General features: G+C 38.9%; 2 protein-coding genes across 3 annotated transcripts in view; both read right to left on the bottom strand.

Annotated features, from left to right (window-relative positions):
• The window catches only part of HAO1 (hydroxyacid oxidase 1), a 51,887-nt gene extending 48,169 nt beyond the window's left edge, over window positions 1-3,718 (bottom strand). Inside the window, exon 1 of the mRNA XM_081322088.1 lies at window positions 2,879-3,718. Within this exon, the coding sequence (XP_081178214.1) occupies window positions 2,879-3,078 (200 nt within the window). The 5' untranslated portion in view covers window positions 3,079-3,718. The remainder of the gene's footprint in view (window positions 1-2,878) is intronic.
• A 2,218-nt stretch (window positions 3,719-5,936) lies between these two features.
• TMX4 (thioredoxin related transmembrane protein 4) lies at window positions 5,937-23,687 on the bottom strand (the record flags this gene model as incomplete). Of its 2 annotated transcripts, XR_014025712.1 has the most annotated exons (9): window positions 5,937-6,090; window positions 6,933-7,402; window positions 10,319-10,376; window positions 11,492-11,593; window positions 13,268-13,313; window positions 14,289-14,417; window positions 16,759-16,804; window positions 19,241-19,356; window positions 23,470-23,687. XR_014025712.1 is itself a non-coding variant. In XM_081322073.1 (8 exons), the coding sequence occupies 8 exons, from the start codon at window positions 23,685-23,687 to the stop codon at window positions 7,143-7,145; spliced, it is 975 nt and encodes a 324-aa protein (XP_081178199.1). In that variant the 3' UTR covers window positions 5,937-7,142. The 2 variants fall into 2 exon arrangements, 1 of the variants encoding a protein (XP_081178199.1); XM_081322073.1 differs by having other exon boundaries at window positions 5,937-7,402.
• Window positions 23,688-26,490: the final 2,803 nt, after the last annotated feature.

Raw genomic sequence — 26,490 nt, 5'->3', positions numbered from 1 at the left:
AACTCCCATGTGTGTTGTTTTTGTTGTTAAAGATAATATGCAGTTGTAAGAAGAGGGTTATCGCAGCTTGGCTAAGACACTTGATTTTCAAAACCTACACAAGCTTTTCTCTGCATTATTAAAGGGTTCATTTATTTTATTCTAATACTTCCTCCCTCCCTATTAACATTTTTTAGAATTACTGTACATTGCTTGGTTGTAAAAAGCACAGAAATAATAATCCAGTAATAACCTGCTTTTAATCTTTCTGTCTGAACTGAAAGATAAATATAAGTCAGTTTTATCTCTGTAATATGCTCCCAGCTGCATCTTCTATAATTTTTTTTCTTGAACTTGAATGGAAAAATATAAAATATACTGTCAACAACGGAATGAGCCACCATTCCAAAATTCAAGATCATTACCTGTTGATGTCCCCAAATCTGCCCATCACAGTAAAGTCTTGGTATATGGAAACATTAAGAAATTTTGTGTCTCAGTGATAATAGAATAGAATAGAATAGAATAGAATAGAATAGAATAGAATAGAATAGAATAGAATAGAATAGAATAGAATAGAATAGAATAGAATAGAATAGAATAGAATAGAATAGAATAGAATAGGAGTTGGAAGGGACCTTGGAGATCTTCTAGTCTAACCCCCCTCTCAAGCAGGAGACCCTGTACCACTCCAATCTCTTCTTAAAATGGCTGTCCACTATTGCCCACAAAGTAAGGCCACACTTCCCAAAGTAATTTTGCTCCTTTGTGGAATAGCTCTTACTGTTAACACTTTTTTTTCCTCGTGTCCAAGTGAAATCTACTTACTTTCTGCCTATTCTTTCTTGTCTTCTCTCGTGGAACCTATCTCCTTAGTTATTACACCCACCTTCCATTTCCTATATTATCTTTGTTTTAACTCTTAGGTTAATCAAAAGCTGCTAGGGTATATAGAGTTCTTTCTTTCTCACTGGTACAGACTGTTGATTGTATTTCTAGGGTCTTATTTTTCAGAAATCTCCAACCCCCCCGAGCTCTTTTTGACCTGAGGATTTCTTCTGAGACCCTGCCTAACATTTCTCTAGTTCAAGTTAGCTGTTTTGAAATCTAATGTACATGTACAAGTATCCTAATTTATTTTTCTGTAGAATCCTGAACTTCAAGATAACGGGGTTACTTTGTCCTAAAGTTCCCACTACTCAGCCAGCTTCCCTTCGTTGGTTAGAATCCAATGTAGGAGGGTCAATCCATTGTGCATTTCACTTCTTCAGGGACAATACAAAAGTGGTTTGTCCTTGCTTTTTTCTAGGGGTTGATTGACCTGTCTAGTGTACAATTCTTGAATTTAAAGAATGAGAGCATTTTTCCCTAAAATTTTGCTTTAACTAATATTGGTTGCCTAGTCTATTGATCAAGGTTAGCCCACTTTGAAAAAATGATATGGGCAATTCAAATATACATTGAAGAAGACAGGATTTTTTTTTTTTTGCTTAGTGGACATGTAAAAAAAACTAAAAAAAATTTGCATTCAAATACGTACAATAACTCAGAAAATTTTAAACATTAATATAAAGCTGAAGCCAGAGATGTTTCTTTTGAGATTAACAAAAAGTTGGAAAAAAATTGTTAGATATGAAAACAGCAGCAAAACTTTTATATACGCAACAGTGAAAAGATCTGACATTACCCACAATAGAAAAGTAGATGAAAATGATGAGCTTGTTGAGATGGCTAAATTGAAAGCCTTGATTAGAGAAAAGACAACTGATTAATTCTGATCAGAAATCCTTTTGGACTTTTGACATGAAACTGAAAAAAAAATGAAATTATGATATATGGGTTTGATGATCAGAAAAAATAATAGATATATTAAAAATTGTAACCATGGAGTAAGAGGTCAATTTAAATTTATAACTGCTGGAAATCAGAACTCATTTATTTGTGTTTCTTTCCCTCTTTTCTATACTTTTGGCTTCATTCTTTACTTGTTCTCTTTTTCTCATCTTATTAGTATTCGTTAGTTTTTATCTTTCATGTTTAACGTGTAATAAAGTTATCATAAAAAAGATTAAACTGAAAAAGTTGTTGAAAATCAAATTATTTTTGCCCAGTTACAGGTGAATTGCAAGTTTTGTCTTTGACCTTTTTAACTTTTCAAGAAGCAAAAACTAATGACTGACATGCACAAATTCAATACAGAGAATAAAGAAAAGCCCTCATAGTCTGTATTCAGCTTATTTTATTCAAGACAAAATTAATGTTATGAAACTGTTTAATTACATATATAATCTATGCTCAGCATTTTATTTCTATTAAGCATAAATAATTATAAATATATATAAATCAGGCATGTCAAACCCGCGACTCCTTGGAATATTGTCTCGCCACCCCAGGGGGTGCGAGAACCCCAGGTTGGGAACCCCTGCTCTAATACAACAAATCTAAAATATTTTCCCCTAAATTAGTAATTGAACATTTGATATAAGGATTGGGTAGTTATCAGATTTATGATTATCTGGCTTTCATATTTCAAAGTATTTTTGCTAGACAAACATCTGAACACACATTATTTTGTTAGATATAACAGCAACATGTTAGTCACAGGGCTGCTTGCTGAGCACAACATACCGTATATTTTTTTGCTCCAAGATCAAAGACACTTCCAATTCCAGGGTAATGACTTGCAAAACTGTAATATTTCATATGAAAATTGAATTCTGCTTCATGATATCCCTTGATATCCAGAGTTGAAAGAAGCAGATGAATGCTCAAATTGTACACGACCAATTTACTTTTAGTATAACCTATTCCCATCATGAATGCACTTCAAGTACTGTACTTTCATTTCTACTTTAATTAAATTACAACCTATTAAATACAAATATGAGTTGTTAATTACCTTGAAAATGCAGCTACATTTTCAGCTAAGGTTTGCTGATCATCAGCCCCAGACTTATAGTAATCGTACACAGACTTTTGAAGAAATTTCTTAGCAAACTTTTCAAAATCAGCAATGCAAATTGGTCTTTCAGACATGATGTAGATCACTGTTTTGTCTTTAAAACATTTAGTTCTGCTAGTTTTCAACTTGTTAATCATTAAACAAAAGCAAAGTTCAGAACATTTTTTTAAGCAACCCAAATAATAAATTTCCAGACTATTCTTTTGGACTTTGACATTCACTAAATTAAGATGTCCCTACAGTGTACCAGAGAAGGAAATACAGAACAAAGTAATATATCTATATAGTGAATATTCAATAGTGGCATAATCCACTCTAGACAAATTACAACTGCTCACTCCAATCTCTTCCCCTCTTTTTACTCATGTATTTGTTGTATTTTTTTTGTCAAAGCATTTTTTTCTTCGCTTTCCCAATGATACCATCACTATTATTTCTGTTTTGCTATTTTTAATTAAAAAAGGAATACAAATAAATAAAGAGCAAATCCAATCTGCATCAAGAGTTAGCAATGATTGTTGGAGGTGACCATAGCTAGGCCCTTTAAGGTGACCTAGGTACAACCTTTTTGCAGGCCAGAAAAAACAGTAACTATGGCACTCAATCAAATGATCTAGAGGTGCTCCAGATTAGAGTTGGGGATACTGTCGATCAGCTAGTGGGCAGCAATGGTGGCAACACAGAGAAGCTTGAATTCAGAGATTTATGGCTTCTGGTTGCCATGGGTGAGTGCCAAGGAGCAAAACTGGCCCAGTAGCAGAGCTGGAGGTTGGCTTCTGCCATGGAGTCTGTCACTCTGAGCAGAAGCCATTTTGTCTTTTACAAATGGTATTGTCTGCAAAAGAAATGTATCCATTTGTGCCACCTTTGGGCAGCATGTGCCCAAGGACTCTTCTGCACAGCACTGAATGACTTGGAATGAGAAGTGAAAGGACGTTCAATCACTATTTGGAGCCAACTGATGAGATCACCATCCTAGATTTCCTCTGTGGAGGAGGGACTATAATTTCTGGGTTGCTCCAGCCAGTGGTGAGCACCTATTTTGCCCCTCATAACCCCCTATGAGAATAGGAGAGGGGATTTGGGAGTGTGGTGTGGATGTGTGATGGGAATGCAGCTGACTGGCAGATCACTGCATGCTACATCAGAAGCAATTCACAGGAACTGGCTAACCAGAGAGGGAGAAAGATTGTTAGTTTAGGATTGGATGGATGGTACAGGTCAGGGAGACTCGGCCTTTTGGGAAGAGAAGGAGCAGACAACAGTATCTTGGACAAGAGATATGGCAGGGCTAGCTGGTCCTGGGGAAGACGATTTCAATGTCTCCAGTTGATTCCAAGGCTATTTCCTCATGTCTGGTTATCAGACCTTGGCTTCCAATTACTGCTATTGAATGCCAGGTTGACCAATAATTAAACCTCTCTTGTTCATGACTTGGCATATATAACAGAGATTAGGTTGGGTGTCCCTAATAAATCAGTCAGTCATGAGGACTGAATGGACCCTACTTGGTTCCAAAGGGAATTGGGGGTTAATCCTGAGGTTCTAGTACATGATGAAGGTCTCAATCAATGCCCAGAATGAGCAGGTGACAATGGCTTTGAACTGGAACATTCCAGTGCAACCTCTCCCTGATCCTTCTGAACCCCCCCCCCCCTGGCTTTCAGAGGATCTCTGGGAACTGAAGCAACAGTTGAGATAGAGTACTGGGTAGGAAGATGAGGAGTGAATGTGATTATGAATTCTATAAACAAACATTAAGTGAACACAGAAATATATAATCAAGTTTATAGTTAATAAAGCAGCTTTTTAATATAAATGTTTTACATAAAAATCATGTCAAACCAAACTAAAAACTGAGCAAGTGTTCATTTAAAGTAACAAGTTCGAAACACGAATGGTAATGTTGCTTTTTAAAATTTTATGTAAAATAGCGACATCTGAGCAGTTTACTTGCCAAATATTAACCCTTTTAAGAATCTTAAAATGAATTAGTTTACTCCACTTGCTGTGTTAGAAAGATAAGCATCTATACATTCAAATTTATGAATAGAGGCTATAGTGACTACTGTTTCAAAGTTGTTTCACTTTTTTCTGTGTTAAAAAAAAACCCTCAAATTTAATAAATTCCTTGGGAATGCTTTGTAGTCATCTTTATAAGCCAAAACCGTAGTTTATATATCCATGTAGATAACAAGACATCAACTCTCTAACCAAGAATGAACTGAAATCTTATGAACTAAGGTCTTAATACTTTTACCTCGTTAAAAGTTGGAAGACAATAAGGAAGACTGTCATACTGAGCCCAGAGTATTTAACTCTCAATTCTTTTTACTTAAAAGTAAACCGTACTGAATTTAGTTCCATGGACACATGTTTAGGACACAACCAGTGTACCAGTTTCTCAAATCAATGCTGAACCCAAATCTTTTACGTCACGGGTGTCGAGCTCAATCGCGTCACATGACATATCCTGACGTATTGTGACATTTTTTGCCTTTGATGCATCCGGCCCACAGGCTTCCAGTTTGACACCCCTGTTTTACATTATCACATTACTAAGGTTTCAGAGGTTTAAGAATCAAATTAAATAACTGGCTAGCAACTTATCTTTTTGATGCTTTTAATAGCATGAAAAAAAATGCTGGTAAATGCAGATGTTGAACTATCAGTTTCTTTAACTGTGCTACATTAAGATTCTCAAGCATGCATTTTTTTATAAGTATTGCCACAGCAGGTTAGGTATGTACACTTAAATATTTATTTGCTTCTAAATGCTTCTTCCCCCCCCCCAGCACTTAAATCTATTTGTCCTGTAATATTAACAAAGTGCAATGGATAGTTTTACTAAAACTTGTTTAAAAAGGTCTTTTAATAAGCAAATTGTATAGATGTTAGGAGTCATTTTAGTGCAATAAAAAGTTAACAAAAACTTGAAAATAATAGTTCTAATCAACAGAGGACACAACTGACAAATATTATGACAGCATGCGCATAAAGCAAATATAGTACTTTATTTTTACTGCTTTCATCTGAGCCTATCATTTCTTAGGCTTAAGATATTTCTCAACTTGAAAGTTGAATAGCATGTTCAGCAATGATCCTGACATTCATTTTAATTCTCTGGATACCATTGAAAATAATTGTCTCTAAAAACAAAGGGAAATAACACTGTTCTGAGTTGCTTCTTTGATAAACCTATTTCATCATAACACATTCAACACTTGAATAACCTTACAAGGGAATACTGATACTTATATTACTTTACATATTTACACTATATAGAACTTTGACAACTATGGGACTGAATAAATACTCTGATTATTGAGGATAAATTAACAGGCAATTTATGCATCCAGACTTTCTGTTTACATTAAGAAATTGGCAGTGACATTTTTTTCCGTCTTCTCCTGCATTGTCAAATGAATTGAAATACATAAAGGAACTAATGTTACATCAAAGCAGTGTTGATCCAAAGAAACCTAAATATGGCCAACAAATCAGATATCGTGATATTTACCTAACAGATTAATATTGGGACAATGGATATGAAACTGATTGTTGTAAGAAAGCCACATCCATACTTAAAAATCTCTTACTGGCTTTCAAGAAAGTGTGCTGAAAGTAAAACCTTGCAGCTTGTAAACTATATTGTAAACATAGCTCTTGTTATACTATGATCACCCCTGAAATACACATCATATTACAGCTCTGAAGCCTGTAGGAAGTGCCTTAGGTAATTGGGGCCAAAGACCTGTGAAAGCTATAAACTGAGTTATCTGTTCAAGCATATCAAACAGTAAAACCTTATTACTGTCTTAAAGCTGTTGTCAGTCCTCTAGTTTTTTGTCTTCAATTATACATTTTGGAATTAACTTGTACCAGCAAGCCCCCCAAAAATCTTTTCTTGCAACACAGAAAATTTGCAGTTGTATAGAATGACCACTTCATACAGTTTATGGTACGGCTGATACAATTTAAAACCTCTTACCTATTCTTGAGCTCAACATGGTTGTTTGATTGTCATGTCTCTGATTTCAACATTGCTCATATTTTACATTCAAAATATTGACCCTAAAAATAAACAGTTGCTTTCTAGCAGTCAGCCCAGATTTAGCTGCAATAGTTTGTAAGTCAAATATTTGGCTTCAGCTGCCATCTTCTTTGGTCCACTTAAAGAGTGTACACTCAATTACTTTCACTATAGTTCAGGCTCCATCTGATTTTTACGTTGTCTTAAGGATGTCTCCTCTGACTTGTCAGATTCAAAGGGCTCTAAATCATTTTCTCCCTCACATCCTTCAACTGCTGAGTCATCTGAGGAATTGGGCTGAGACTCATCGTCTCCCTCTTCTTCATTTTCTCCAACAGACAAACCCTTTTCTGGAATTTTGTCCCCCGCTGAAAGCTCCAATATTTGCTGTTGATCTTCTATTTTATTCTCATCAGGATCTACGGAATCTGATGTAAAAGAATTGAGGAAAGAAGAGCTAGTACTTTTTTTTTGTACAAATGGAATATTTTGTTAAGCTACAAAGTGCCAGCTTTCAGATCTAGCCCTTGTGATTCATTTCCCCAAACGTCTTACCTCTGTGTTGAACTTCTTACAGACTATAACATCTGGATATATACAAGTTAGGCCAAAACAAATTCATTATGATTCAGCATGGTGTCTGAACCCAGTGACAAGGTTTATTTATCAGAGTTGAAATTAAGGGAATACTCAAAATAGGCCATTATTCACAGTGGCATATTTCCATACTATTTGAAAATGTGTTCTACTTACACGTAGAGTGCATTGGACTATTGCAAAGTGCTTTGTATGGGGTTGCCCTTGTTGGTAAGCTGCAGGTGGTCCAGAATGTGGTAGCATGGGCGCTAGTTGGTGCATCTTGGTGTGCCCATGCAACACCACAGCTGCATGAGCTGCCTTGGCCCTTGGCTCCTAGTAGGCTTCCAGATGAAATTCAAGGTACTGGTTGTCAGTTTAAAGCCCTACGTTGCACGAGGCCAGATTACTTGTGGTGCCGCTTATCCCCAGTGGTTTCCACCCTCCTACTAAACTGACAAGCTGGGCATGCTCCAGGTCCCCTCAGTAAAAGTGTTGTCTGGTGGGGTCTTGGAAGCATGTCTTCTCTATCATGGTGCCTGTCTTATGGAACAGCCTCCTGTTGGAGACATAGATGGCCCTGGCCCAGTTGGCTTGCAGGAAAACAGTGAAGACCTGGCTTTACCTGTGGCCAAGATGTTGATGGACCTGGCGATGTGTGGTTAGTAGATGAATGCAAATGTTATCAGGACCTCAGTGTAGCTTATTGTTTGTTTGGTTTTTTTATAATGTTTTATTAATTTTCCAATTTTACATTTGGGTATTTGAAAAGCAATGTGGTGACTGGGTTAACCAATAGTTCAGTAACAAAATCTTTAGTGCAAATCTCAGGTTACATCAGATATTTCTTCTCTTTTTTCCTTAACATTTAATGTCTCATATTCAAGCTAGTACAGTTCTAATTATATCAACTCAATAAAAACATCATTATTACATTTATCAATAAGTTTTTGGCTTATACATATCTTAATTTCCTAAAAGTTACCTATTGCCCACCATATTAAATCATCTACTTAATAATACACTATCCCCTTTAATAAATCAAAACCATTATATATATTACCTGGGTTAATTAATAACTCAAATATATTCATAATAATTAATTTTCTTTTCCCTTTTAGGTCTAATTTTTAAATATTAAACAGATAAAATCCTTATTTTCAACTGATTTCCAAGTATTTTAAGTCTAATAGCCAAAATTCCCCTTATCTCAACATCTCCCTTTAACCCTCTAATTGATACTATGAAATCCCCTCTAACAAGTCAAAACCCCAATTTTCTTCAACCTTATTCTGGCTTTCTTCCTTTGCCAATTAGGCTTCCATCAGTACTTTTAGATTGTCAAATAGATCTCCCTCTGTTCTTATATATGTTATTTGAAATAAAGGAGACCATTTGATTGGAAGGACTAGCCCATTTGTATTCATTAAATTGTCTCCCTGTTATTCCAGTCCCCCATGCTTGCTCCGATATATTTGTCTTCAATTCGCTCTGTTCTTCTTTCTCAAATTTCTTCTGTTTTATATAGAAAGTCATTTCCATTTTCAATGTTGTCATTTCCTTTCCTGGATTTTCCATCAGCTATATTTATTGTTCAATTGAGTCCTCTGTCTTAATATTTGATTGTCCCACTTCTTCTGATATCTTCTGCGTTGTTGGTTCTTTGGTTGTAGTCAAAGTTTGGATTTTTATATCTCAACTGGCGTCTTGATCTTTTATTTTAGGTCTTATTTTATCACAGGCTGAAAGAATGGCTTCATGTATTGCTTTCAGCATGAAAAGAATCTTTTCCTGGTCTTCATCCATCTCTTTCACATGTTTATAAATAGTCTTTCTAGTAAAAGTTGTTTGTCAAGCAAAAGTCAGTAAAGGTTTACATTCACAGTTCAAGTAGGCCAATTATGCTGCCCAGCTGTTCTCTTACAGCTAAGTCTCTCACAGGTGGTGCCAAGGTCAGGAAAGTCTTATCTAAGGTCTGGGCTTCTTTTAGGAAATAACAAATTGTAATACCAAACTTCACCACAAGATGTCACTGACGCCATTTAAGGTTTTTTAAGTACAAATTTTTTCTAATCCTTTTTCCAATTTTATTTCTTTTTTGTACATAAAAACAAGAGTCTCCAGTAAAAGTAGGAAAATTTTTGGTCCCCAAGTTTCAGAAATATATAAATCCAATTAGATTAAAATTGTTCTTTTTAATGCTTTGATCAGGCGCCGCTATTCTTAGAGGGTAGGATAGAAATTCCCTTCCTTCTCTCCTCACAGGGGGATAGATATTTCAAGCAGCTTTTACAGGAAAAGAAGGTACTCAGGGTAAAAAGATCAAATCTCACCCAGTTTCATCCGTGTTGCTTTCGAAGTGCTTGATGGTGAATTTGACTTCGGCTGTCTGCAGCCTAATGATGGGCCATATTGTTATGGACGGTCTTTCCTCCACCAGTTTGGAGGGCTGCCCCGGATCGAGTGGAAGGGCTGCTGCCCTCCCGCGATCAAGTGGGGGGGTCCCTTCCTTGCTCGTCGTCCCTAACGGGTGACTTTCGACCCTTTTCAGGGTCTCCCAGCAAAGCGAAATCAGACGTAGAAGACGGAGTTAGGCTTCCAAGCGTCTGCGGCAAACCGGAAGTTGCTTATTGTTTGTTTTAAAGCGGCTCTTTTAGTGTACTATTTTTTTTTCTGTTTGCTGTCAAGTTCTTTCTGGGAAACTATATATTTGTTTAAACAAGCAAACATTATAAGCACTAGCATTATCCTTCATTATATGTACATACCAAAACTTTCTTCTTTGGACTTAGCTGGACACAAGCAGTCTATAAGCAAAACAAGTATCTGAAAGAAAGAAAGAAAAAAGTACAAAACTAACCTAGGGAATTTCAAATCTGGTCAAATAGCCAACATTACTGAAGTTTGAGTGGTTTGTAATTATGTTGCACTTCAATGCAAAATATCTTTTTTTTTACCAATGAAGGTCATGAGCTATGCTAAAGAAGGCCATAGATCAAAGCCCTCTCTAAATGCATTTTTTTACAATCTCTAATTTCTAAATTTCTAAATCAGATAAACCAGGACTTTTCAGAATACTTAACCAGGTTCTGATCTATTGTTCTCTCTAGCAGTATATAGAAGTTCTAGACTATAATTTTTTCTAGTGATATTTTAATTGGTGGTGTCTAACTACAGCAACAAAATACACCAGTGCGTATATAATACAAAAGAAGCTACATATACTGTAATGATCAAATTAAACAAATTTAAAAGGTAAAACTAATACAAAAACATATTTGATATCAATATAGGTTAATCTAAACCTCAATTTCTGCTTATATTTAAACCATAGAAACATGCTGCTCCATCTTTTCACTTTTAGAATATAAAGATATTTCAAAAATAGATTAAATAATTTATAATAAATCTACTCCTTGCTATCAAGAAGATAAAGTTTCCTTCAGTTTATATAAGATTATCCTTTGCTAAATCCCAAGTTTAATGCGCCAAAATTCATCATAAAATTAAGATTAAAGATTAAACTTTACATCTTTGACAGCAATGTTTCTTTTCAAAAATTTATTAACATATGCAATACTAATTTCTCTTGAGCATTATAAGTCAAGATAGCACAGACCAGGATCACTTAGATGATAAAAAGTAGACCTCAAGAGAATGTTGATCAATAGTATGAGAGATAATTGTCTACCATTCTCTTGAGGTCTACTCAAGAGCACCAGAAAAAATAGAAGTTCTTGATTACTATTTTCTCTGACACCATAGAATGATTTGATCCACCATGAATTTTTTTTCCACAATTCCCCAATTCAGTAGGAATACCAATATCTTCTTGATCTACAATGAATTCTTGAGATGATGCCATTTGCTGTCGTTATCCATACATTATTATTCCCATTTTTGTACATTCTGGTTTAAGAGTATAAAAACTGTTTTCTTACCAAAGCCAAGATAAGACCGATCAGAAGGGTGGCTAATATGAAGATGGCATAAGAAACCCAAATATGAATTCCAAGAGTGCCAGTAAAATAGTTGTGGATTTGCTGCAACAGAAACATAACTTGAATTGAAACTGTCGTTCCGTTATCTACCAGTTATTCTTTGGAATGACGTGAGCAATATATCGTCAAATCCTCATAAATTCTCAAAATGTAATTACAGAAGCATACAGTTTTGTTTCATTTTTACTTTAAGAGGTTTGAATCAATTTCACATAAATCATTTACAAAATCAATATCTTTCATAACACTATTTCTTCTGTGGGTATTAGGTAGTGCCAGCTGGGATGTGTACCTATGGCTCAGATTTGAGGGTTTTTTTTTAAACTATAGATTACTATGTTTTTCCATTTTTTTAACATTAATTTTCAGATGAGGTATGCCCTGCAGGTTTTAAGTTGCCAACAACTGTTGATGGAACTAATTCCATTTATTGAACAAAATAATTTCTCACAAGACACAGTTCACACTCATCAATACAGAATATTATTCTGATTTTAAAGCTTACGTACTTACATAAAAACACAGCATCTTTACATACATAAAGCCAGTAGATACTGTGAGCCTACTCAGAAGAACTGAGTCTTGCTGGTTTATTGTTCTGCTTAACATTCCAACTGTTGGTTAGAACTTTTATTTCTGAATACAACTAATACCATTGTCTAAATAAATACAGGTAAACAGCAACTATGTGTTTTCTTCTGTATGTTTAAGACTTACAATAATTTATTTAACATCTTCTAAATGGAAATTTATGGATTATATACTTAATTTAAAAAACTGTTTATAAATCTCTGTTGGAATTGTTACCAATATGGCAGAATATGGAGTGTTGACATGCAACCATGTTGAAATCTGGCATCCCATCATGAAATTTACAAAATTTCAATTATTTATCACAATTTGAACCAAGGTTTTAGAAGTACAAACTTTTTCCATGGATAGGTTTGATCAGCATTAATATTGATCTATATTCTTTCCAGATTTTATTTTCCTGGGCTCCAAGATCACTGCAGATGGGGACTGTAGCCAAGAAATTAAAAGACGCTTGCTCCTCGGGAGGAAAGCCATGGCAAATCTAGACAGCACACTAAAAAGCAGAGACATCGCCCTGTCAACAAAAGTGCGTATAGTCAAGGCTATGGTCTTCCCAGTTGCAATGTATGGCAGTGAAAGCTGGACCATAAGAAAGGCTGAGCGCCAAAGAATTGAAGCCTTTGAACTATGGTGCTGGAGAAGACTCCTGCGAGTCCCTTGGACTGCAAGGCGATCAAACCGGTCAGTCCTAGAGGAGATCAACCCTGACTGCTCTTTAGAAGGCCAGATCCTGAAGCTAAAACTCAAATACTTTGGCCACCTAATGAGAAGGAAGGACTCACTGGAGAAGAGCCTAATGCTGGGAAAGATTGAGGGCAAGAGAAGAAGGGGACGACAGAGAATGAGGTGGCTGGATGGAGTCACTGAAGCAGTAGGCGTGAGCTTAGATGGACTCCAGAAGATGGTAGAAGACAGGAAGGCCTGGAGGAACATTGTCCATAGGGTCGCGATGGGTCGGACACGACTTCGCAACTAACAACAACAACAACAACAAAATATTCTTTCCATATTGTATAAGCAACACAAGCTGTATGATTATTGGGGAATATGATGGATCTTTTAAAAACACAGATCAGGTAGAAAGTTTTTCTGCTTTATGTAAGACACATATTGCTTACTTACTCTGATCCATCCAGATAAATGGAAGAGTCCTGCCATTCCATACATCCTAGTAAGAATCAATATAAACATGATCACTAAAAAAATAATTAAAGTTTGAAAAAGTGTGTTCCCATTTGTTCTAGGACTACTATTATTTTTCATGTTACTTGATCAAGAGACACAATAATTTACGTATGGAAATAAAAGGAAAGTGGTGGTGTTTCTCTAACCAACCTTTACAATAGTTGCAGAATGTATTAGTAAAACCAAATTATCAAATTTCATCATACTGTTTCATGCAGATTTATACAGAAAATCTTTATCATAATATACTTCACACAAGATCTTATAGCAATGTTCACTAAGCTGTACTCTACAGGTGCCCTCTAAATACTGCAACAACTTTGCATATATTCCATATGTCATCATCACAACCAATTATCAACTTCTGTGGTTTTTATTCCCTAAAAACTACAGTTCAAAATTGAATGCAAAGTAATTACCTTCCTATAATCCTAAAAGCAGTGGACAATCTCTACCAGTAGATGGTAGAGCTGAAACATAGGTAAAGGTAAAGATTCCCCCACACATGCGTGCTAGTCGTTTCCGACTCTAGGGGCCGGTGCTCATCTCCGTTTCAAAGCCAAAGAGCCAGCGCTTGCCTCCGTGGTCATGTGGACGGCATGACTAGACGCCAAAGGCGCACGGAACACTGTTACCTCCCCACCGTAGTGGTCCCTATTTTTCTACTTGCATTTTTACGTGCTTTCGAACTGCTGGGACGAGTTAACAGGCGCTCACTCTGTTACGCGGCACTCGGGATTTGACCCGCCAAACTGCCGACCTTCTGATCGACAAGCTCAGCGTCCTAACCCACTGAGCCACCGCATCCCTATAGGGCTGAAACATTGACTACCACAATAAGTCACCCTGAAAGTTAAAAAGTGCCAACAATATTCAACAATATTGCTATTTTCAGCTAAGGCTGCATTTAACCTAGGATAAAATTCCAATCTGGGACATGATATTGCAATATAATTACATTAAAGATGAGGGAGATTTCCATCCTGCCACAGGTTCTATACTTTCCCATTTCCTCTCCAGGATATAACTCTCAAGATCCTCCAATGTCTTTGAGCCACGATATCTGCGAAAAGCTCCATCCTTTGCACTGAAAACAGATTAAAGTATAGTTACGCTATAGCATATAACATCTTGTTGCTCTCCAAGAGCAGCAATCATGCAAATTAACAAGTTTTACAGAGAACCAGATCCTTCTTATACTATTTTTCTCTGCATCCTTAAGGCTATTATTCCACTTGGGGAATTGGAAGGCAGGGGGGAAAGAAGATGAAAATAAGTAAGAGAAGAAAGGAATAAAGAAGATATATTCAGGGGAAAACAAGAAAAAGTTCCTTTTATTCTTATTACAACTCAATCATCCAATTACTTGTTTGGGGTAGCTATCATAGCAAGTTTCTTCTGGGCCAAAAATCTAACTAGTATTTTCCAAAGGATATTGAAGTATATAAACCCAGGAACAGCCTGAATTTACTATGCTGCCCATTTTTTCTAGTTAATCCAAGTAATCTGATTAATAAAAACCACTGGACCTAATTGCAGGGAGAGATATTGAAGTAATGCAGTGAATTCCATTGTGGTTTATGACAAATTGCTAGTGGTCTATGACACATTACTACCTTATTTTCCAGTCACAGCAGGCTCACATTATCCATATTAAGAAGGACAGCAGAAAACTCCCTGTTTAGTTCATAATTTTCTTCTCAAACTGAAACATCTTGCTTTCTACTGGGGGGTAATCCTTTCTAGTAAAAAGGTAAAGGTAAAGGTTCCCCCGCACATGTGTGCTAGTCGTTTCCGACTCTAGGGGCCGGTGCTCATCTTCGTTTCATAGCTGAAGAGCCAGCGCTTGTCCGAGGACGTCTCCGTGGTCATGTGGCCGGCATGACTAGCACGGAACGCTGTTACCTTCCCACCGTAGTGGTCCCTATTTGTCTACTTGCATTTTTACATGCTTTCGAACTGCTAGGTTGGCAGAAGCTGGGACGAGTAACAGGCGCTCACTCTGCTACGCGGCACTCGGGATTCGACCCGCCAAACTGCCGACCTTCCGATCGACAAGTTCAGCGTCCTAACCCACTGAGCCACCGCGTCCTTTCTATTTGCCCATAAATACCATGTGTCCAAAATGGCAACTATGGAAAACTTCCTCATCTCCTATTAGTGTCTCTATTCATTTGACTCTTTAAATTGCAAAAAAAAAATAAAAGTATCTGAACTTTTTAAAAATGGGAAGCTGGCATTCTCCAAAACACTAATCTCTAGCATCATGTTCACTTCCTAGAATGCAGTTGGGTATCAAATGGCTTGTATAAACTTTGTTATGAAAGCAGCATTCTGGTCACAATATATTTTGTAACTGCTTAGATCCACCAAAAGAATTATTCTACAAATAGGCAAGGCCCCCCACATTCCAACAACTATTTTTTTCACAATGCTTACAACATGTTCCCAACACTCATCAAAATAAAAAGATTGGGGCTCCCAAGGTAACTTTTTTGAAGTTTCCTCTGCTTTTCCAGATTGCAATGGACATATAGATCAGGGCTTTTCAACCAGTGGTACAGGTACCGCCTGTGGTACATTGGCACCTGGCAGGGGGTACATGACCATCCTAGAAAAGTGGTAGCGGGGGAGGGGAATGAGCTGCACTGGTGGAAGCACTGCACAAGCCTGAGCGAGAGACGGCTGGAGCTGCAGGGCCCAGCGGAAGCACCAGGATCAGCACTTCTTCGGGGCTGTCAGGGCTCAGTGGAAGCACCAGGATCAGCGCCAGTCTCCAGCTGGAGCTCGGCGCTGATCCTGGCGCTTCTGAGCCCAGAAGAAGCGCTGATCAGCTGGAATGTTGCAGCGTCTCCAGGGTCTTGTGATTTACATTCAGATGCTTGGCAATTAATTCATATTTATGATGGTCACAGTGTCCCAGGGTCATGTGAAGTGACCAAAACCTGCTGCAACCACCCAGCAGACGGGGGGAATAAAAACCAAACACCCCAACCTCACCCCCGCTGCCAATCCTCAACAGAAATGCTCATAACAATGAAAACCTCGGACAGGAGGAAGAGCGCCGCCGGGCAGGCAGGCAGGTGACTTGCTCGGCTGTGGCTTGGGGGGGGCACTTTTTTCAGTGCCACTGTAACTTCGAACAGTCACTAAGCGAACTGTTGTAAGTTGAGGACTACCTGTACTTCATCACCTTTTTTTTTTGGTCATCAAGTTTTTGACACCTTGCTAGAGACTGGTGGTACTTGGATCTTGCATATCCTAAAAGTGATATAATCAATGAAAAGGTTGAAAAGCCCCGATATAGATGGGCAATTTTTCCTTAGCTTCATCATATATTTTATTCTGCCACACATACAAAAGGAAACATTTTGAATGACAATTGTAAAACAACAACTATTTTCAGAGTAATTAAAATATAAACTTACTGGTAAATAGTGGGAAGAGTAGTGACTAAGAAACGGCCACTTACACCTGAGGAGAACAGATACTTGTTTTAAATAGTACTTATAATCTTGCTTCTTACACATAATCATCACCTAATAAACACTTTATAATTAAGAGCTCATTTTCATATTCTACACATTTTGTGGGAGTTGGCAACCTTCCATGGCTTTACATGAACAATAAGAACCCATTTGGTCTCTTTTGGATCCCCTTAACCCAGACATGTCAAACACAAGGCCCGGGGGCCGGATTCGGCCCGCGAAGTGGTTTCATGCGGCCCACGAAGCCATCCTGGAAACAGTGAGGGAACGGCCCCCACTGCCTTGGCCCTGGCCCAGAGACCCTCCTTCTGCCAGAGACCCTCAGATCTGTCCTGCCCAGGCCCCCATAGGCACCCTTGATGCGAACGATGTAGAGCTGGCCATGCCCACCCAGTAGGCCATACGCACTCTAGCCACGCCCACCCAGTAGGCCACGCCCACCCTGACCACACCCACCTGGCCCCTTGAGGGCAACCGCAATGCTGATGCGGCCCTCAATGAAATTGAGTTTGACACCCCTGCCTTAACCACTACTGATACAAATGTGAATTATAACTAAAGAGGTCAGGCACTGAAGGAAAACAAGAGAAAGAGAGAGGAGTCCCAAATACTGGCAGAAAAGAATTTGTCTTAGCACATTTCAGAAACATTCAAGGGTAATTTTAAAATATCCATGAGCAAATTTTGGCCAAGCGCACAAGCTTTTAGCTCACAGATAGTCCAGAAGTATCTTGGGAAAAGAGTACTTTTTCTGACTTAAGTCATGCCAAATAAAAACTTTTTTTTTTTACTGGTACCGGTGATTCTTCCCTCTCAAAAATTGTTTTGAGACAGGTAATGCATAAATCAGCATAGACCCTACAATAGGGTTAATATGGTTTTTAAAAAAGGTTCCAGTAAGGCCATGACGAAGATGAAGATGTTCCTGAAGAAACAGGACATTATAGCTGAAATCCTTGGCCAGATATGGGATTCAGACTGGCAAAATCACTCAAGAGAAAGGAGAGCTCTCAAGATAAGTCCACAATTGGACTCTACACAACTGCTTCTCATGAGTAGATGGCAGGAGCCAATATTTTTGAGGCTTGCTTGTGAGCCGAGTGACTAGAAGTCGATGGATTACAACTACACTCATAGTTGTAATATAAACTTTAAGGATTCAAAGTTCAACCGTTCCTTGTTTCTTAATCGCTTTGGAATTGATTTTTAAATTCCTTTTTTACATTAAAAAACCTCTGGAACAGCAAGTTTTTATGGACTTCACTGGGTGAGCTTCTTCTACTTATTACAGAAGCTATAAATACATTTTCAGAGATTTTTTTTAAAAAAATCGAGGCCATTCCGAAAATGGTGCTTGCTTCTGGGATGGAGCTAAAACAGTCTAGGAATGCTAAGGGGCAAAGCAGCCTGGCCCTCCTTTCTCAATGTGAGCTTGAGCTCTGCATATCAACAAAAGGTGGGGAGGAGGGTGTGAGGCATAGTGGGGTGGGAAGCAGGCCAAAAGCCTACAGGAACCCAAGGTTAACTCTCAGTTAATGACCCTTACCCCTGATCTCCTGTTAAGCAGATCACAGGGTGCCACAGAGAATGGGGGACAGCTTGGAGTGCCATTCCTGGGCCTGCATTAGGCCTCCCAGGGCCTCACTCACCTGAAGCATCCCATGCTCCATTTAACGGGAGAGCAGTGGTAGGGGTCGTTAAGTGAGGCAATATTGTGGACGCTTCACTTAATGACATCATGACTTGTGACCATAATGATCGGGTTCCATTACGGGAAGTCGAGGACTATCTCACACAATAGTCCTAATATCCAAAGCAGCTTTAGTCACTATGTCAGACATGTCAAACACAAGGCCCGGGGGCCAGATCCGGCCCACAAAGTGGTTTCATGTGGCCCGCGAAGCCATCCTGGAAACAGTGAGGGAACGGCCCCCACTGCCTTGGCTCTGGCCCAGAGACCCTCCTCCTGCCAGAGACCCTCAGATCTGTCCCACTCCTGCCCAGGCCCCCATAGGCACCCTTGATGCGAACGATGTAGAGCTGGCCATGCCCACCCAGTAGGCCATACGCACTCTAGCCATGCCCACCCAGTAGGCCACGCCCACCCTGGCCATACCCACCCGGCCCCCTGAGGGCAACTGCAATGCTGATGCGGCCCTCAATGAAATTGAGTTTGACACCTTTGCACTATGTCATCATCCAGATCCACTGGACTATATGCCAACAACGCGGATTATCCCCAGTGAGCATGGGTGCTGACTACACTGATCTGGGATCATATCAGACATCTAGCAGAGGTTGGGGGAACTTAATCTAAATTTGGGCTAATAACATTAAGACTTAATATTCTGTTCACAATTTTTTAAAAAGCAATTACGGTACTTACACTGATTTTTGTTCTTAGTGATTATTCATTACTTACCTGGTTCTCGAGTGACATCAACCTTGCCCACACTGAGTTCAAGTTCCTTGCTATTTCTTGCAAAAGTTTCCCACGCTAATTCCATTTGCTGACAGACAGGACACCACGGGGCATAGCTAAGGAAAGTGACAGTACGATATAAGCATGAACTGACTTCATTATCTTCTAAGGTGGCTTCCAATTTATCAATTTTTTTTGGCAACAGTTAAGAGAGAAAAAACAAGGGGAAAATATTTTGAATTCAAAATTGTCCAGAATCTTTTGCTTTTGAGTTCCAAACAGGCTGTTCTGACTATACCAGAATTTTTCTACATATTTCTAAGAAATCTGAGCACAAAACATATCCTTTATGATCTTAGAACACTTTCAAGTTCAGAGAAAGTTGTAACAATACTTTCAAACTTACAAGATATTTTCAACTCTTAATGTTTTTCATTTTAAGAATTCTGCAATGCAACCTGGATTTCATCTTTTTCTACCATAATACTGCATCAAAAAGCAGTGAGAATGCCAATATTACACTCCCGCAATTATTCTATTCTCCAAATTCACCCCATACCAAGCAATACTATTTTTTTCAACATTCAATGTCAAAAATCCAATTGGTTCAATCTCACAGATTATCGACACAGCAGTGACTGAAGTAAAACCAATGAAAATGTTGTCCAACCTCTACGTTAATCCAGCACCTACTCTGCTGTAGGCCAAATTATATACAGGCAGTTCTCGACTTACAACCACTATTGGGACCAGAAGGTTTATTGCTAAGCTCATTGTGGCCATTAAAGGAATCTGGCTTCCCCTACTGAGTTTGCTTCTTGGAACACCCCTCTCCCCCAGGAAGGTCATGAATGATGATCATGTGACCCTAGGATGCTTTAACCATCATAAATACATGCCATTTACAAAGCACCCGATTTTGGATCATGATGCTGTGATGGTCATAAGTGCAAGTTATAACTTACTTTTTTCCATGCTGACTTCCAACAGTTGCTAAGTGAAAGGTGTTAAGTCAAGAATTACCTGTAGGGCGTGCAAAATGTTTCAACCTGAAAATAATTGTCTTGAATTGGAAACAAACTATTTCAACCTTCCTAAAAGTGGTCTGACACCAATCCAACCAGTTTATAAACTTGGGAGTATTTTAAGGTGGTCATAACATTTCTATCAAGACTAGTACTGCTGCTTTGAAATCTAACAGGATGTTTGAAGTTCAAAACATTTTGATGTAGCAGTACATCCTGGATCCTATAATTCATTTATTCAATAGTACATATGATCACAGTATTCATCAATGATCTTATATAGCTATTTGAAGGAGATACTCTTTCTAAAGGAGACGTTTGCAGGGTTAGGCATGCTGACTGAAAAAACTTAGTGCATAACGTGAGTAGTCACAAGAGCACACCTATGCTCTTTAACAGCAAAGTTCAAGCACAATTAAAAAACTGAACAACTCAACAGCATCACAGCATAACATCCTACTAATTAGTACAGCAAATGCTCTTAAAATTCTTTCAAAAAATATAGAATTTAACACCAGCCAATCTCTTGCAGTCACCTTCTATTATGTAATCTTTCAGGAATAAAGACAAACTTTCTAGGCAGCAAACATTCTTAATATATTACTTCATAAACATTTATTCTGGCCAAGAAGGAACCAACCAAAGGGGAAAGTATGCTGCAGAAAATGCACATTTACAGTTATTCTGCAAGAAATATATTTGGAGGAAGGAGAACCACCTTCACAAGTGATGCAGTGTTTCTTATGTAAGGATTTTATACTGTTGCATATCAAGTAAGGACATCATGAAATGTTCCAGTCCTAAAACAAGCTATTTAGTGTATTCTATGCTTCACAGAACATTCTGGGACAGAACATTTTGCAAGCCCCTCCTGGAGATGCTTAACTGCTAATTTTCTGCTAAAACACGTAGGACTTCCTACATTATAAAGTATATAATCTAATTCTGACAGCTGGTTTTATGATATTTTAGCAGTATTTTCAAATCCCTAACTCACTTCATTTCCAATATGCTGCAGTTCCACAAAAAATGTTAAGGCCAGAAGCCGTCAAAAGATCGCCTATTCATGATATATTATAGTGCATTCAATAGTTCTACATTTCATTTCACAAATCTATTTCTCATTCATATGATACCCTGAACCAGGTCAGTGAAACCGTGCAGTAGTCTATGCATTTGTGTTAAGAGGGGGGGGGGGGAAAACAAGCTTCATTGCGGGACAACTTAGGATTTCATCCATACCCAAAAGAGAAGGCTAAGCTGAGGTGAACATACTTTCTCTTTCAGTGGTATTTCTCTTTTGCTTTATACCCATGGTATTCAAATTGTGAACCAAAGCATCTCTTGGTTTCTTCATTTGTTTGGCAATGGATCACTGGTGAGTTACACTAAGCGGAATCTGACTGTTGTTTGAGGAGGGTGTCTTTTATATTATAGATCTAAAATAAGAGCTATTCTTTTATATGCACATCTGACATATAATCTGTGTACACAAATAAAAATAACTGTACCACATATAAAAAAGGCTGACAGTGGCTACTTAATAGTCTGTACATATTTTTCAAAATGAGTGTTCAGTATGAGTGAGTGGATAGGAAGCAATTTGATTTCCTGCTTCTAAAAGAAGCTATGTCTCCCCCAAGTTCATGGATCTAATATGGAAAATGCCCTTAGCTGTTATGTCATACATGTGCAGCCATTCTGTATTTTCCAAGGAAGCAGAACGGCTGTGGATGTACATGCTTGTAGATAGCTATGTATGTACTTGCCTTTTGAAGCAGCCTTGTAAACCTGGAAATAAAACATGTCTGCTTTAATGATTAAAAAGGAAATGCTTTATGTGCACAGTCACTTTTCAAGCATCCCACAGAAAAAGTTACAAAAAAAGCAACAGAAGTATTAGAATACTATATTTTTGCTGTTTCCGAATTACACTGGTGTAACATATTTAATCTAATTTGGGGGCTGCCACAACAGCAATTCTTCTTCACGTGCAAGATTTTGTCACTATAACAGCTATTTGTGGACTGTAAAGCTAATCCCTTATCCTGAACTGCATGTCTTCTTTTTCTTTCACCATGTCCTTCCCAAGAATATCTATGATAGTAGACATTCATGCAATACACTAGATAATCACTAGTTTGTGAGTTCAGCTTGTTGTGCAAATTCAGTCATTGTCTTCAAACATTTTGAGAACTAGGCCATTACATTACACCATAATATTGTTTGGCAACAGCCCTTTACATATATGCAGCAATTCATTAGCAGGGTTTTAGCATGCTGCAGCCAGTGTTGTTTAGCATTAAAGACCAAATATCACCTTGCAATGTAGCTGTATGTCTATGGAGATTTTTAGTCATCCAGGTCATAGTTATCTCAAATGTGCTATTCCACGAGGCAATTGGACCTTGTTTTTCTTTGAAGACGTTTTGCTTCTCATTCAAGAAGCTTCTGATTCAGCTCAGAGCTGAAGAAGCTATTTGGAAGAGAAGCGAAACATCTTCAAAAAAAAAAGTTGAAAAAGCACCTTTGGGATGACTTGCAATGTAGCATAACTCCTGCAAGGACACTCACGTTTTTTGAATAAACTACAACGGAACCAAACAGTATGGCCAGAAGCCTGGAATTCTTTAACTTGACCTATTAATATATTGAGCAGACACTGGATTGGGAAAAACTGGATTTAATTAAAGCCCATCGGAAAAGACTTAAAACCAAAAAAAGCTTTGTAAAAAAACACCCTATCACTTTAATCATTTACTTTATTACTAAAAAGCCAACTCCCCAAAATTAAGACGGATGAACTAGGTCAGGGGTCTTCTTCAAACTTGGCCCTTTTATGACTTGTGGACTTCAACTTCCAGAATTCCTCAGCCAGCGTGCCTGCCTGAGGAATTCTGGGAGTTGAAGTCCACAAGTCATAAAAGGGCCAAGTTTGAAGACCCCTGAACTAGGTTTATGAATTGCATTCGATTTAGGTGCAGGACCACGCCAATCACGCCAGAAGGACCGAAGTCAACGCCCCAAAATTAGCGCCACGTCAGCTATCCGGACTTGCAGCAGGAGCACTCTACGCTGCCCTGCCTGCAAACGTGTTAGCCAAACTGGCTGGGGATGATGGTGGCTGTAGTCCACCCTCTTCTGCCTTGCATTCCCTTTCCAAAGTTTGCGCGCGCCCTTCCCGACCCGGCTTGGTTGACTCACAATTCCACCATCCACTGGCCCTGCAGCAGGAGGCTCCAGTTGGACCCGCTCAGCTCCACCACGCCGCTCTCCATCGCTTCCGGCTCCGGCTCCAGGGAAGCCGCAACCGTAAGGATGGACGCCAGGCCGGCGGCTCCCCACAGCATCAGCAACAGCGGAGTTATCCCCTCCTTTCTCCAGCGGTTGCAGCAGTGCCTCCGAAAGACGGCCGCCGCCATCTTGAGCAGCTAGGAAATTAAACCGCCGCCGCCAAGCAGAGTTAAGAAACCCGAGAGTGGCGGGGCCGCCCGACGGGCACCTTTGCTTCCGGTTCAATGCGAACGGTTTCCACCATGTGCGGGGTAGAAGAAGCGTGGTGGGAATGAGCATTAGGAACGTATTGCAAGGCAATCCAAACAGTCGGGAGTGAAATAGGAAAAGATGACGGCAGATCTGCTTGGATCCCTGGAAATAAATCCTTCTGCGGTTCCATAGGGTCGAGACTGGCAAGAGACGGAACATAGGCACAACCTTTTTGCTGAGTTATAATGAGAGACCTTGGTTGGATATCTTGCTAAGTCATGGGTTGCTTAATGAAGGCTTGGCGTTTGGATTCACACTCTGAACTGAGTCATATATTAAACCACAGCAACTGGTCTCATGCCTTCAGCCAGCCAAATTCAAAGAATGGTGGAGGTTTTTTTGGGAACCTCCTGCAAACAAAACATAATTACAGTTTATGGAAATGTGATGGAAACCAAACATTAGAGACGACTAATGAGAAGAAGCCAGAACGCAGTGAGAATCGAAGAGCAATTGTTATGATTATTACATACCACCAAAAGAGTCCTCATTTTTGTCCTCTGTCTAGCAAGAATAATCTTACAATGAAATCTTGTCTGGCTTTTGGATTGTTTTCACAACAATAGTTGGGTTGGAGGTTAAGCAAGTTTGCATTTGACATCCGAGTGCTGCTTTAAGGCGTGTGAGCTCCCATTCTTGGCTCCAGCGTTCATGCCAGGGACATGAAAGGAGCCCCCAGCTGGGCATCCCTTGGGCAACTGTGATGTCACCGGCTAATCCTTTCAACTTGGAAGTGCCTTAGTGCTTCTGACACAAGTGTGATGCGGCAATGGCTGGATTTAAGTACCATATTAAATTAAAATGAAGCAACCTATGTTTCACTTCTGCATGATCCATGAATCAGTCCCAAGTTCCTTTGGTATTCGGTTTCAATTAGAGAATGCTCCTAGGCCCCTTACAACAGTCCATCAGGCAGAAATTCAGTTGACAGGAAGCATACTGGATTTCTGTTTGTCACAGATCTTTGAAAGCACAGCCAGATTGTTTTTCTTTTGTATTTTTTCAACCAGATTGGTCTAAACTGAAGTAATGGTAAAACCAACCCCAGTCTGTGATGTTTTCATGGATGCATCCACACCTTTTTCTTGATTTTCCACCCTCTTCTTTCAAGATTTATGTTTGATTTTTCTGATCTTATCAGTTTTCCTTGGGACTTGTGCATGCAAGTACTAACAATAACTAGCCTTTCTTAGCTTTGGTTCACCTAACCTACCCCATTTGGGCCTAGCATGTCGGACAAAAAAAAAATTACAGAGCCCAGCCAGGATAAAAGGGTCATCTTGCCCAGAGGATTTTCAAAGCCCTGGAAAGAAAAGGGAGCCTTTGAATACATATGCATTGAATTTTGTATTGACAATAACTGCTGGACTGGGTGTTACATCAGTTGCAAATATATTCCAGATTTCATTTAGGTTTCTGTTGAAACTAGTAACATTAAGAAGAAAGGTAGTGGGTGAACTTTTGCTGCTTTGAAGCTGGACATAAAATGCAGTTAGAGCGTCCAAGAAGCAATTATGGAATATTTTCTAACCAAAGAAAAATGTTTTTGTACCCTGGGGACATTCCCCATGGAGTCACAGTTCTGCTGAATAATTTCAGCATTTACTTACTGTTCAGCTTGCATGTTAGCCCAATACTACATCAAGAAAGGACAGAAAAATGAAGATTGCAGCCCAGTTGGCTGCAAAGAATAGTAGTGTTGTCTAAAGTGACTGGAGATTAGGCACCCATTCATAACAGTAAGGTTTAAATTCAAATTTGGGTAATACTTGAATAGGAGACCATCAGGAAAAAAGAACAGAGCTGTAGGCTAGATTCGGAATCTGGAAGACATCCAGGAGAAGGTAGTAATGACACATGGCTGTATTCTGTCACCGCCCTGAGTCCTTCGGGAGAAGGGCGGTATACAAATAAAATTAATATAATAATTAATATAATTCTTGTCAAGAAAAGCATGCAAAAATAGACTCATAATTAACAGGAGTCAAGTGTATGCCCTGTGGAAGTCAAAGTTCAGGTTAGACTTAAAACTCCTTTGGACCCTCATCACATTTCTTCCAGAGAAAAAGATAATGTTTTAAAGAAGAGCGATGGCAGACAGAAGGCAGCCATGCTTCTTTTTCTTTCAGAGGAAAAGGACCCAGTGACATCTCTTTCCTCCCAGTCTGCAGAAGATTAGTGGGTACCCTTCACTTGGAATCAGGTGATCGGGCAGCTTCTTTCAGCAGATCAGTGGGGAGCAGGTTGACTGAAGAGGCCCAGGGCAGGCAGCCTGGAACAAGTTGCCCTATTTTCCACCAGCCAGAGACTTGTTTTCAGTGCCCTCCTTGAAACCAGGGGCCCTATCCTGCCAGAGACAGATAATAGTCCCACACTGCTTTTTAAAAGATGTTCCATTTGTTTTGAATGTAACTAATAATCTCTAAAAGGGTTAATCACACCAGATGGCTAAGCTGAAAAGGAATAGCTCTTTCTTTATTCTGTGATGAATGTAAGACAGACATGTCAAATTTGCGACGTCACGTGACGTTGCGCGACGTATCAGGACTGTTTTGCCACTGCCAGCAATGGGGTGGGCGTGGCTTCTGCATGACGCATCCAGCCCGCAGGCCAGCAATTTGACAACCTAGGAGCTAGAACTGGTTGAACTGGCTGGATTCACATTTCAGTAGCATGTGC

This window comes from Vipera berus (assembly GCF_964194415.1).
Source record: "Vipera berus genome assembly, chromosome: 1".
Taxonomy (NCBI): domain Eukaryota; kingdom Metazoa; phylum Chordata; class Lepidosauria; order Squamata; family Viperidae; genus Vipera; species Vipera berus.
This window is presented reverse-complemented; position numbering and strand designations above follow the sequence as displayed.